This window comes from Acanthochromis polyacanthus, chromosome 23 (genome assembly GCF_021347895.1).
Source record: "Acanthochromis polyacanthus isolate Apoly-LR-REF ecotype Palm Island chromosome 23, KAUST_Apoly_ChrSc, whole genome shotgun sequence".
In the NCBI taxonomy this organism is placed as follows: Eukaryota; Metazoa; Chordata; class Actinopteri; family Pomacentridae; genus Acanthochromis; species Acanthochromis polyacanthus.
This window is the reverse complement of record NC_067135.1, coordinates 14,078,696-14,091,256: the sequence shown is the minus strand read 5'-3', so window position 1 is coordinate 14,091,256 and position 12,561 is coordinate 14,078,696. Positions and strand designations below refer to the sequence as shown.

Here is a 12,561-nt window from a genome sequence, read left to right as displayed (position 1 = left end):
TGAGTGAATTCATGAGTTGCTTTTGTGAGCAGCATCCTCCTGGTTGCAGCAGCAGCAGCAGCAGCAGCAGCCCTCCCCCTCTGCAGCCTCTCCAGCAGAATGCCCGACGTTCAAACGGAAGCAGGCGCTACCATTTTGAAATACAGCACCGCTTAGGTAAGATGGTAGATCCTTTTATTTAATCGCCTTTTCTGCAGCATTATTCTCATCCGAGCCGCATGGGAGGTAATTAAATCCATTCGTCTTAAAGCTCGACTGTTTACCACTGCTGTGTATTTAGCGATCGGGACTATTAGACGGCGTTGTTGCTCAGGAATCACTCGGTGTTTCACTGTATTCATTCCTGTGCTGAGAGGGAAGAGAAAAAAATGTGATTGTTGTTACACTGGATCGATCTCCCATTGAGGAGCGTATTTTGAATTAGGCATTAAGTATCTGTTTATTAGCCGCTGTGTCGTTTATTACAGTAAGTGTGTTTAATTCGACTCCATGCCTGTTTTCGCATCGGGACTTGTTTAGCTGTGGACAACAGAAACAAGCATCCTGTGTGTCCGATCGCATTTTACCGCATGTTTCTCCGAGCAACTTAACTCGTCTTTTGTGTTTTTCGCTTGTATACTAGCAGATCGTTTGGAAATGTGTTGACTCAGCGTCGTGCTGCGTCATCAGAAATCCAGCTTCCCCCTGGTTATGCCTCGGATGAACCCAGTGTTAATGCAGCAGCCATATGTAAGCGGGGTACACAGTCTGAACGCACACTGTGGAGCTGTTAACATGCATCTGTTTGAGCGTGTTTTCTCTGATCAGCAGGATGTGAGCGTTTCATTCAGTCAGGACCGGCTTACTGGACCCTTAACCAAAAAACAGAAATGTCATCCTCTGGTGTCATGTTCCTCTTTGCCCTTTGATTTACAGCTGACCATAAAAGTTGCTTAGGAGGAAGCAAGGTGTTGCACAACCTGTAGAAACTCTCCAAGTTGATCCACAGGCTGTTGAGGATAGGAGGTTAAGGCTTTTTAAAACCATCACTACACACCGATCAGCAACTATACTACATATTCTGTGAATATAAGTTACCTGCTTGAATCTGTCGAGTTTGGGGCTGGATCAGCGCCTTGGACTCTTGGTCGTGTTCCTTGAGCTGTTCCTTGAGGTTTTCATTTACATCTGACCTTAAAAATTGTTTAGGAGGAGGGAATATGCTGCTCAAACTGTAGAAATTGTTGACGAAGGGAAGTTGGGAAATGTTTTTTTTACAATCATGACTATAGACCAATTAACCACAATGCTAAGTTAAATATTAGCTAGCTGCCTAATATTGTGTAGATCCCTTTCATGCACCAAAACAGCTCCAACCCCTCGGTTTTGACCAGAGACCTCAGTGGGCGTCCTGTGGGGGGTGGCACCGGGGTGTTGTTTCCGGTGCACTACACTGCTGCTCAATCAGACAGGACTCTGTAAAATTTGGAGACCAGGTCACCTTGGAGTCTTGGTCGTGTTCCTCAAGCCATCCTCTGAGCATTTTAGTTCACAGCTGAGCATAAAAGTTGTTTAGATGGAGGACAACTGTTGACCAACCTGTAGAAACTCTCTTAATTGATTTAGAGATCACAAAGGAATGGAATTGTGAAACTCAAGGAATCCCTTAGTATTATAAAAAGCCTTTTAGTCCTCACTTTACACCGATCAGCCACAACAATAAATACTGTCTAAATATCAGCGACCTGTCTATTGTTGTGTAGGCCCCTTTCATGCAGCCACAGCAGCTGCAACCCATCGGGAATGTACAAGATACCTCTGTGGTGAGTGGCACCAGGATGTTGTCCAGACGTACCCCACAGCTGCTCAGTTGCGCTGGGATCTGGGGAGTTAGGAGGCCAGGCTAATGTTTTAAGCTCTTTGTTGTGCTCCTTGAGCTGTTGTACATTTACAGACTGCTAAGGAAGGGAATTGGAAATTTAAGGCCCCCTTTTGTCCTCACTGTACATTGATCAGCCACAACATTACAAACAGTTTGAAGGTTGGATCAGTGCTTTGGGCTCTTGTTCCTGGAGCTTTTTGCTTTGTAACAGTGGGCATTGTCCTGCTGTGTAAGACTGGTGCTATTAGGGGTTAACCAATTATCTGACTGGCTGATATTCTTCAATTTTCCAATAATCTGTATTGTCTTTTTTGTCTTTCTAAAGCTAATTCCCAATACAGTAAATGTGGTACTGATGCAGCTGCGCCTCCCTATCTGTAGTCCCCACTTTGGGTTTATATATATATATATATATGTGTGTAATATAAGAAAAGGATAAATATAAAAAGCCATTTCAACTAAGAAATCAGAGTTTGTGTAATTCTAAATTTTTACAACACATATATAGCAGTTATCTGTCTTTTTTGATTCCTAATAATCAGTACTGGCCCACAGTTGCCATGACGAAGTGTGTTCAGTCTGCAGTATTGTTTAGGTAGACGGTGCGTGGTAAAGTAGCATCCACATGAATGCCAGGACTCAAGGTTTCCCAGCAGAATGCTGCATTGTATCGAGATGATCAATGCCATTCTTTTCTCCTGTCAGTGGTTTAACTATTGCGGCAGATCGGTGTAAATGCAGTGTGAAGTGATGAACAGTGCCCTCCCTTGAAGTTACAAAATGCTCTGTGTGCCTGTCTGTCTCCTCTGTGTGAGGGTGACTCATAGCTGCATGGATAATCACAGTCTGCTCTCAAGTGCGAAAGAGGTGCTCTCAGTGAAATCTTTAAAATCGTCTTCAAACTGCCTTTGTTTCATTTTTATACTTATATATATATATATATATATAGAGAGAGAGAGAGAGAGAGAGAGATCGAATGCACATCTGTCATTCACTCACACAATTTTTTCTGCTTTGTTCTGACCTGACTTTATCTCTCCTCAGTGGGCAATTCACAGGGAAATGTGTGGTCTGTGTGGTTTTTATTATGCAAAATTTGAATCTGAGACCTCATTCATGCCCACAGGTTCTTTATTGGGAGTTAGTGTATAAACGTTTCTTTAATTCATAAGGTGCAGTGTTTCTTTTCATATGTGAGTCATAGCTTCTTGCATCTGTCATTTGTGTGATTAATATCTTCAGGCTTTTGGTTTATATCTCTGTATAATAAATAGAGGTTTCTGGTCAGAGTTTTAATACAAAATCCAGCTCCTCTCTCCCACAGACATTTCTAAGCTTTAAAAAAAAATACAATAAAAAGCTGGATCGACTGTGTCCCTGTGCAGTGCAGTCCACCCCACTATTCAGATAATTGCACTATTGCAGTTGCTTCTCCTTGTAAGACTGATATAAAGCCGAAGGTGTTGCTTTGTGTTCACTCAGTCACTGTTAGATGTAGGACAGCTAATCGCTGTACTGTGTCCTTTCATTTATCTCAACAACAGTCAAACGCATGACTCCTGTGTTTCTCTGCAGCGCCATGGACAAAAGCCACACAGTAAAGCTCTTTGTAGGCAACCTGGCCTTGGACACCACCCAAGAGGAGCTGTCAGCCATCTTTGAACCTTATGGCCAGGTGGTCAGCTGCAGTGTGCTGCGACAGTTTGCCTTCGTGCATCTGCAGGGCGAGGGTGCTGCAGAGCGTGCCATCCGGGAGCTCAATGGGCGAGAGTTTCGCGGTCGCAATTTGGTGGTCGAGGAATCGAGGGGAAGGCCATTGCACTCCACCAAGGTGTTTGTGGGGAATCTCAGTGGGATGTGCACCACTGAAGACCTGCAGCAGCTTTTTCAGACATTTGGGAAAGTTCTCGAGTGTGACAAAGTCAAAGGTAAGCAAAGAGCTAAGTGATATTTCAATTGTTTTAAAATGCTCAAGTCACATCACTTCCAAATCGAGTTTGATTCTGTTAGATTGTGGAGCTATATTGTGTATAGCTGAGTTCTGCAGGTAAGGGATTGCATTTTACGGTCTCATTCCACTTGTTGAATTGCTGTGTGTTTGCTGAAGCTCTCACCACAGACATGTTAAGATAAAACAGTGCAAAGTTCAGTGTGTAAAGCAATATAACATCCCTGTTGGACAAAGTGGTGTCCTGTGGCACAATTCTTACTTTCTCATAGAAGTAATAAGTAAATGACTGTGGCGATGCCACTGTGATCCTAATTGTTGTCCCTGCGCTCAATGACAGCCAGGCATTCCTCTTCTGCAGGCTACGCCTTCGTTCACATGGAAAACAAGGAAGATGCGCTTCAGGCCATCGAGGCCCTGCATGGCACCTCCTTCAAGGGCCGCCCTCTGTCTGTAGAGCTATCGAAGGTCCAGCCCAGCAAACAGCCACCTACTGGGAAAATCCCATGTGTGAACTGTGGAAAACAGGGCCACTATGCTGGAGAATGCCCCGTGGGGAAGCCTTCTCTAGAGCAGTACCAGAGTCAGGCAGCGGTCCTGGCTGCTGCTGCCGCCGCAGCCGCCGGCCTTCCTCTACAAGTCCAGCAAAGTGTGCACAATTCAGTCTACAACACCTCCACCTTTGATCCCACGTACGCAGCTCTCACAGGGATCACCACTGGCACACGCACCGATGGGAACCCGGTGAATCCAGCTGTTTATGGTGCCCTTGCCAGCCAGGTTTATGGTGCCAATGTTGCCAATCAGCTTTACGGAACGGTGGCCAATCAGGCAGCTCTCACATCAGGCGCCGCGCAGGTATACAGCTCGATGACACCCAATATCTATGGCCAGGTGGCTGCATCTCCCGCCGCCGCAGCTGCTGCAGCTGCTGCCGCTGCTGCTTACACGACTCCAGTTTACACCCCGACGGTGGCCAACCCTCCTGTCTACCTGGCTGCTGCTCCTGGAATAGAAATGCCGACAGCAGCGGCTGCAGTCAATCCTGCCTACTCTGTAGCTCCAGCAATTTATGGTGCTGCCACACCAGCCTACGCTCATATAAGCGCCATGGGAGCAGCGGACCCTACTACAGCCCTCTTTGAGGCTGCCAGGCAGGCACATTACTTTGCCCAGGGCCAGCAGGTTGTGGCTGAGCAGCAGTCAGTGGCTGCTGCTGCTGCAGCAGCAGCTGTGGCAAAGTCTGGTGAGCGGGACCGTAGTCCCCTACGGAGGTCAGCCCCTCTATTACCAGACCCTGTGATGAAGCCGTTTATGTACCAGAGGGCCAAACCACGCAGGCCGCTGCTCCCCACACCGGCTGGCAGAGCAGCTGAAGAGGCGGTGGAGGCCGCAGAGGACCCCATGGCCAGGTAGGAAAAGAACTTTGACTCTGTTTCACATCAGTTATGCAGCATCACTGGAACATTCCCAGAGTTTTGAGTGTCAGTTTCTCTTCAGCTATACTTTTAAATAATTTACCATTAGGAATTAGATTTTGCTGATTTTAGGTTGTGTTCACACAGCCTTGTTGGCACATCTCTCATGGCTGATGATGCTTTTTAAAAATGTTTTTTTGCATGTTTAGCTCTCATTGTTACTTGCCATGTGCCTCCATAAATGCTCTTGCTGTCCCTTTTCCTACCTAAACCCTCGTCTCCTCACCTCAACCCATCCTTCTCTATCTCCATCCTTCCTCCTCTACTTCAGGTACTACGCTGAGTACTACCAGCAGCTGCAGCAGTACCCCCAGTTCCAGTACGCCTATCCACCACCCAGCACAGTGACAGCCATCCCTGGCATGCCGGGAGTGTCGGCAGTGCCAGCAGTTCCAGCGGTAACAGCGATGTCAGCCCAGCCGGTCGCTACGTTGGACGCCCTCAGGCCAGTGGTCCCCACCGCTGCGGCAGTGGCAGCCGCCATGGCTGCGCCCAGGGTGTATGAGCCGCCGTTGCCGCCGCCCACGCGCAAGGAGGCCATCCTCCGCCGCCCCGAACTCTCCCTTCACACGCCTGAGCCCCCCTTCCGATAGTCGCACACAACTCTCTGCCCCTCCTCCCTCTTTGCCCTGAACCCTCTCCCCCATTCTCTCCCACCCCAAACTTGACCACCTTACAGCAGCTGTATGTATGTATGTGTGTATGTGTGGCGGTTGGGGTTTAACAGTGGGGGCTCCCGGGTTTATTAACCTGCTTTACAAGGGACTTGATCGGCTAACCTTGGTCCAGTTTGCGTACACACAGTGCAGCCATGAAAAGGAGGCTCTTATCTGTTGTATGGGCATTCTTTATGCTTCTCAGTTTTACTTTTTTATTGTGCCAGTCTCACACTTGTGCCAGTATTAGACTGACCCAGTCAGTTGTTTCATATGCCTTTATTTCTGCAACCCAGTTATGATTTTCTAAGGCCAAACCTACGATAAACAACATCAGCCATCCTCTGTAGGCCTAGATGATCAGTTAGGGCAGCTAATTTGAAACCTTTTTTGCCTTATGTTGAAGAGTTTGTATTGTAATCAGATGGGAGGTCAGATTAACACATATTGTGTACTGGCTGCATTGCATTGTGTCCAACAGAACCAAGGTTGATGTGTGTTGGGGGCTGTTTGTCTTGAATGTGATGTGGATGTAGTATGTGTGAGATGTGCGGGCTCTTGACCTTGCAGCGCACAAACGCAGCAGCTAAGACTGCGCCTTGCTGAAAAAAACGTAAAGCACACATATACGTACTGTAATGTATGTTTGGATCTCTCCTTGACCCTTTTTTCTGAATCCCTTCCCCACCTTTACTCTAACAACACTGAAAGACACTGCTTCACCTCTCTTTCTCTTTCTAACTACAGCTGCCTACCTCTTCAGTGTAGATTCTATTCTGTTCTATTCTATTCCACACTTTCCACCGAGTCAGCAGTTCCTGCTCCTTTGTAAAGATACAGGGTCAGCAGTTTAGAGAGGGAGGAGCCAGATTTCAGTGACTTTTGTAGATAGTCTGTATTAAGTCCTCCTTCATGTTCAGAGGCCTTTTTAAAATAGTGTGTGTTTTGTGTTTGTTTTATTGTAGTTTACATAGGACGTAAAGTCAGCCTGGGATGTAATGAATTGTAAATGGAGGAACCCCATGTGTGACTACTGAATGAGCTGTTTACAAAGGATCTTTAAACTGCATCCTATTGGAAAACATAATGATATGTGACAAGCTCAATTCTGTGCCTATAAGCCTTGAGTGAAGTGCATTAAGTGGAGGGATCTCCCATTTTAAGTGCTTTTGTCATTACTTTTTAATCATTTCAATGGGGGTAGCAGGAGCCCTCCAGAGCTTAGTATCCAGACGGCTATGAGCAGCGAAGCTTTCTCTTAGACTTGGACTCCTGTAGTAGATTAGTGTCATATCATACGGTTTTTAAAAAAGCCACAATCTGAGCCTCATGGGTTCGTGTTTAGCCGCTGGTTTTAAAGCAGAAATGACAGTGAGAGCACCAATGAAGTGAGAGATGGGGCAGTGTCTTCCAGTTGCCCCATATGTCGTCCTTTTCTCCTCTAAATACCAGACCTGCTTTAGATTGTAATTGCAAAAACACTTTTGTGTTACTTTTTAATTTAGTCGTCGGATTTTATAGGTGGGGTTTGTAACGTCCGGATAGTTGGGATAGAGTTTAAAAGAAAACTGGACATGTACTTTTCACATGCATGACCTTGTCCTGAGTCGCAAACTCCACACATATAGTTCTGCAATGACTGAAAACAATCACTAAAGCGTGTTTTTTTTTTTTTTTGCAACTACTATTTGACAGCGGTCTGACGCACACACAGGCAGACCCTCTGAAATCACCTTACTGCCTCGTTGTTTCCCCTCCTTCCCTTCCCCCTCCTCCTGTGGTTTTTAGTGGTTAAGTGACTTTTGCATCTCACAGTGTAATCTTTCTGTGTCGTATATACAAACACATACCAGTTGCATCCTTTGTAGAAATATGTGGTTTGCGAAATGTCTTGTTTGCCATGTTTCAGACCGTATTTTTTAGAGAAGTATTTTAATTTTGCCTTTTTTTAAAGAAAAGACAAAAGATAAGTTTAAAAAAAAATCAGCATGCTTTTTATTGAGAATATGTATACTATAAACCTTATTATAATAAAGAATGTTTGGCTGACTACTGTGGTAACAGAAAGCAAAGGGTTTGGACATTTCCCCTTCTTCTTTTTTATGTTGTTCTTCTCCACTATCTGTTTCTCTTGTGTAAAATGACCACCAGACCCATTTGACTGGGGACCCAGGGGGAGACAGGTGTAGATGCTGGCCCAGCTTTGCTCTCTTTGGTCTGGGTAAGTGCGGGTTGGTGCTCCTTTCTCTCTCCAGCCTCTCAAACCCTGAAAACCAAAATGTATTTGAAGGGGTTTGCATTTGACCAAATGCATTTCAGTATTTAATTCCGGCAAGACACGCTTGTTGCGGTCCTTTTTATAATTGATTTTCATGCAGAAATGACATTACACACACTGTGAGAGCTGAAATTCCATTGAGAGCTGGGGAGAGGCACACAGATAGAATGGCCTGGGTGCATTTTGATCTGTGGAGCAGTCCTGTTCCTGGGGTTGATGGGTGTGCGTCTGGTCTGGTCTGGTCTCTCCCTGCTGCACCAAATTCTCCCTCTCCGTGTGTCTCTATGTCCACTCTACTCTCAGACCTGCATGTGTGATAATCTGTAACTCTGCCGCAAAAAAAAAACAAACAAAAAAAGCCCCTCGACAGTCCAGCTCTGAACTAACTATCTCAACTGAATTAGGTCACCGTGCCACCTGGAACGGCCAGCGTGCAGCCGTGCGTGAGCGTGGCAGCGTGAGCCATGGGGACGCCTTTTAGCGCGACGCCACCGCAGTGGGAACTTGTTCTCTCTCTCTTCACCACCAAGGTAAATGAAAAACAACAACAACAACAGAAATCATAAAAGCACTGACCTCTCCTCTCCCCCACCTGCCGCCCCCTCCTTTGACTGTGCCTTGCCCAAACACTCCTCCCCTCCTCCTCTCCTTTGCCATCACCTCCTCTCCCCACTTCACTCCCCCCAATCCGTAACTCCTCCTCTGCTGCAATGGCAGTGCCACACCTCTATAGCCTTGGGCTTCTCCTTCGGTGGGGGTGGTGGGCAGGGTGGGGTGGGGGTTAGGACCCCTCCACAAGACTGAGTCCTGTCTCGCATCAGCACACAAGGCGACTGGCAGTGCCCTTTCTGTCCTGCTGGTGTCTGAGTTAGTGAAGAAAAGGTGTGATGGATGGATGGATGTGTGTGTTAAAGAAAGCGTAAATGTGTTAGAGGCTTTTTTTGGGTGGTATTTCATTGATTGGTGAGGCTTGGCATATGCGGACAAACCCCCACCCTTCCCCTGCCCGCTAGTCAACTCCTCTCCACCGCCGTATTCGCCGCCCTCACCTCCTTCCCCCTCCATCCCTCCTTCCCTATCCCTCCCTTTTTTCCTCCCCTTCCCCAACCCGCCCTACTGTCCCTATGCGCCTCTCCTCTCCGCCGTTCACACACACACACACACATACATACAGCGCTTTATTTCCCGCCGCCACCGCCGCCGCCACCTTGGATCTGGGTTCGTGGCTCTGGCTCGGACTCAACACTTCCCAGAACCACCCACCTGACCCAAACTCCCCATCCTCCTTTGTTACTGTAGAGGCCTGGGCGTGCCAATGGACAGTGTATGTGTGGTGGCCTGCCGCCGGACTCGGTAACATGACACAGAGAGACTTCAGGGTTGGACGAGTCGCTTTGCTAAAACTGTTGAATGCTGCGTTTGCACCACATGGCTGTGGAAGGGATCTTTCCCAAAAGAACTTAGCCCCAGTAAGTGATAAACCGACCCCAGACTATAAGGGTTTTGCTCCCCTTTGGGTCCCTCACAGCCTGTGTGCCAATCAGAAACGTCCTATAAGATAGGCCTAGGTATGAGGCCAGTCTGACCTGTAGATTCTCATCAATCTCAGGATTCCTATAGGACTTTTCTGGTAGGGCAGCTCTATTTCTCTCACGCTGGGATCAGCTGGACTGGCTGGATATGTGCTCTGAGTGACTTGTATGTGCTCTTACCTGTTAAACTGTCCCTGTGCTGAGACCGAGAGCTTAGTGCTTACACACAATCACACACTTCCTGGCTCTCAGTATGTCACACGAGTTGTCTGGCATTTGCTCTGACAGCTGCGAGATGGAGTCGAGACAAAGATGGCGCTGCCTTCTGTCTGCCTAACAAACAAAGGGAAGGAAAAAAGGAGGTGGAGAGGAAAGAATAGATGAGTTGATTACAAGGTGAGTTGGTAGGATTCTTCATCCAAAGCTGCTCCCTAACATCACCTTCCTGATCTTGGAGGACCCTATTATTAACACTACTGGGAATTTTATTCTAAAAAAAGACTGTTTTCATTTGGTTTTAGTGTCCAAAGTGTGTCCTAATAGTATGGCTTTGATGCCAAGGTGTGAGTATCGTGGATGCACTTGATCTTTTACTGCTGAAGTGCAAAAATTCATCAAAACTGATTTTCCAGTTATGAACATCTATACATTTTTGTATATTTTAAAAGCCATACATTGTATGCTACCGAGATAAAGTGTGACTACAGGTCAGTTTTGCTGCTGAATGAGTTGAAAAGCACTGACTGATTCCCTTCTCGACCTCCATGATCAGGGCACACGATGCTCCAATTTTCTCCCTCCAGCCACCTCATCCTTCCCACTGTCCCAACTCCTCACTAAAGGCTTCTTCTGGCGCTTGCGAGTCTGGGCTTCCCGTGCTTGGGTGAATGCAGCCACGCACGCATCTCTTAAACCTCCCCCCTCCCTGCTCTGAATTCACAGTCGCACTGTATTGACAGGCAAAGCTCGCTGCAGCCTCCTCCCTACTTCCACTTCCTCACCCAAACTGCCCCTGCCTTCTGTGGTTTGGACAGCCGAAGATACTCAGACACTCTCTATACGCACACGTCTCTGTATTGTGTTGTTTTTAACGGGATTCTGCAGGTTAAATCTGTTCTTCTGCGGCAGATATCAGCTGAGATGTACAATCTGGAAGCCACTCCAGTTAAGTTTGAGCACAACACCTATAGACCACATTGCCTTTCAGTTTCCAAGGTGAATTTCAGCAAGGTTTGGTTAATGAGCCCATGATCTTCTAGTTCTTCTAGCACAATTTAGATGTGAATCACAGACATCACAAGATGCGCAACTTGTATTTAAATCAGTAGTTTTACCTCAGACATTACCTCATTTAGAGTGGGCAGACACAGTATGAACATCTGCAGAATGCAATACAATATTACCTGGTTTATTTACTCCTTTGAGCAGCTCACAATGTTGAGGTAATGGTGATAAAGGACATCAATTTTGGATATTTTTAACCCTTGTGTTGTCCCGTGGGTCAAAATTGACCCATTTTAAAGTCTAAAAATGTGTGAAAAAAAATCTATTTTCACAATGAAACTTCTGATGTCCACATTTTCAACATTTTTGAGAAATTTTTTGGTGGGAAAAACGAAATGTTAAAAATGTTTCTTAAGAACATTGACCAAAAAAATCGCTGGATTTTGGTTGATTTTTTTTGTCAATGTTCTAAAGAAATTATTAGAGGTTTTATTGATATATATGTAATCGTGTATTTGGAAGATTTTTACTATTTTTAAAATATATTTACAAATATTTTCTTGCCAAATTTGGGGGATTTTTTAAAATGGAAATTTTACAGGAAACTTTTTAGGAACTATTAGAATTTTGTTCCTGAAGGTTTTGCAACCTTAAGAAATGTGGGGATTTTTTTTGCTGATTTTTTGGATTTATTTCAGACAAGGAAACAATTTTTTTTCGGTGCCCGTAAATGAGGACAACAGAAGGGTTAAATGAAGTGGTGCTGCATTGGCTTGCATTACATTGTGAGGTGTTCATGTTATTCTGTCCACCCCCAGTCTGTATATGTTTCAGAGCCACCATGAGCCAAATGTGTCTTTTTCCGCGATCCATGTCTTTATCAGAACTCACATAGTGGTACAGTGTTTACAGAGATCAGCCATTCAGTTCCTTCTCCTCAGTAGTCGTACAGGAATAATAATAACGGTAACCGTAAGTAGTCGCACAGTAGCTAAGCTTCTTCATGTAGGTTAATGGACCAAGCTTAGTGTAGTTACATTAAATGCTTGATTAATTACAACATAAATCATTCTAGTTTCCAAAGACATCAAGGGTGACTGAATAATGTGTCATCTCCAGAGGATAGCAATCTGGATCCGCTCATTTCAAAGGAATTTGTTCTGGCACAAAGCTGAATGAGGGGATTTTAGTTGATGAATGTTAGATCAAATGTTTGCGTCGACATGTTTACTGTGAATGACAAATCCTGATATGAACGCTAATTATATTGTACGGTTGTGTACGCATATACATGTATATATGCCTTTTCACGTGTATTTCTAAAAATGTTGACGCTTTTTTTTTTTCAATCTGCATGAAAATCATGAATAAATGCTTTTTTTCTCATATCTGTCTAGATCTCTTTGATTGCAACTGAATATCTGCACTGAAACAAAAAATACAGAATGCTAAAAATGTCTCTATAGAATTTTAGGTATTTTCATGATAGGAACTATACAGTAAAACACATGCATTTACCTGCAGCCTAATTTTAGCAGCATGGAATAAGATGGTTTGAGCTGCTGTCAGTGGAAGCCCATGTGG

General features: G+C 45.3%; 2 protein-coding genes across 9 annotated transcripts in view; both read left to right on the top strand.

Moving 5' to 3' along the window:
• rbm14b (RNA binding motif protein 14b) lies at window positions 1-12,363 on the top strand. Of its 8 annotated transcripts, none has more exons than XM_051944026.1 (6): window positions 1-156; window positions 3,437-3,789; window positions 4,150-5,221; window positions 5,559-8,751; window positions 10,042-10,149; window positions 10,526-12,363. In XM_051944026.1, exons 2-4 carry the CDS (start codon window positions 3,441-3,443, stop codon window positions 5,878-5,880), a joined length of 1,743 nt encoding a protein of 580 aa, XP_051799986.1. In that variant the 5' UTR covers window positions 1-156; window positions 3,437-3,440; the 3' UTR covers window positions 5,881-8,751; window positions 10,042-10,149; window positions 10,526-12,363. The 8 variants fall into 8 exon arrangements, with proteins under 8 accessions (XP_051799986.1, XP_051799985.1, XP_051799987.1 ...); XM_051944025.1 differs by having other exon boundaries at window positions 9,521-10,149; XM_051944023.1 differs by lacking the exon at window positions 1-156 and adding exons at window positions 452-466; window positions 623-729 and having other exon boundaries at window positions 9,521-12,363.
• Window positions 8,631-12,561, top strand: part of actn3b (actinin alpha 3b) — a 43,576-nt gene continuing 39,645 nt past the window's right edge. The window contains exon 1 of the mRNA XM_051944018.1: window positions 8,631-8,751. Coding sequence (XP_051799978.1) covers window positions 8,686-8,751 — 66 coding nt within the window. The 5' untranslated portion in view covers window positions 8,631-8,685. The remainder of the gene's footprint in view (window positions 8,752-12,561) is intronic.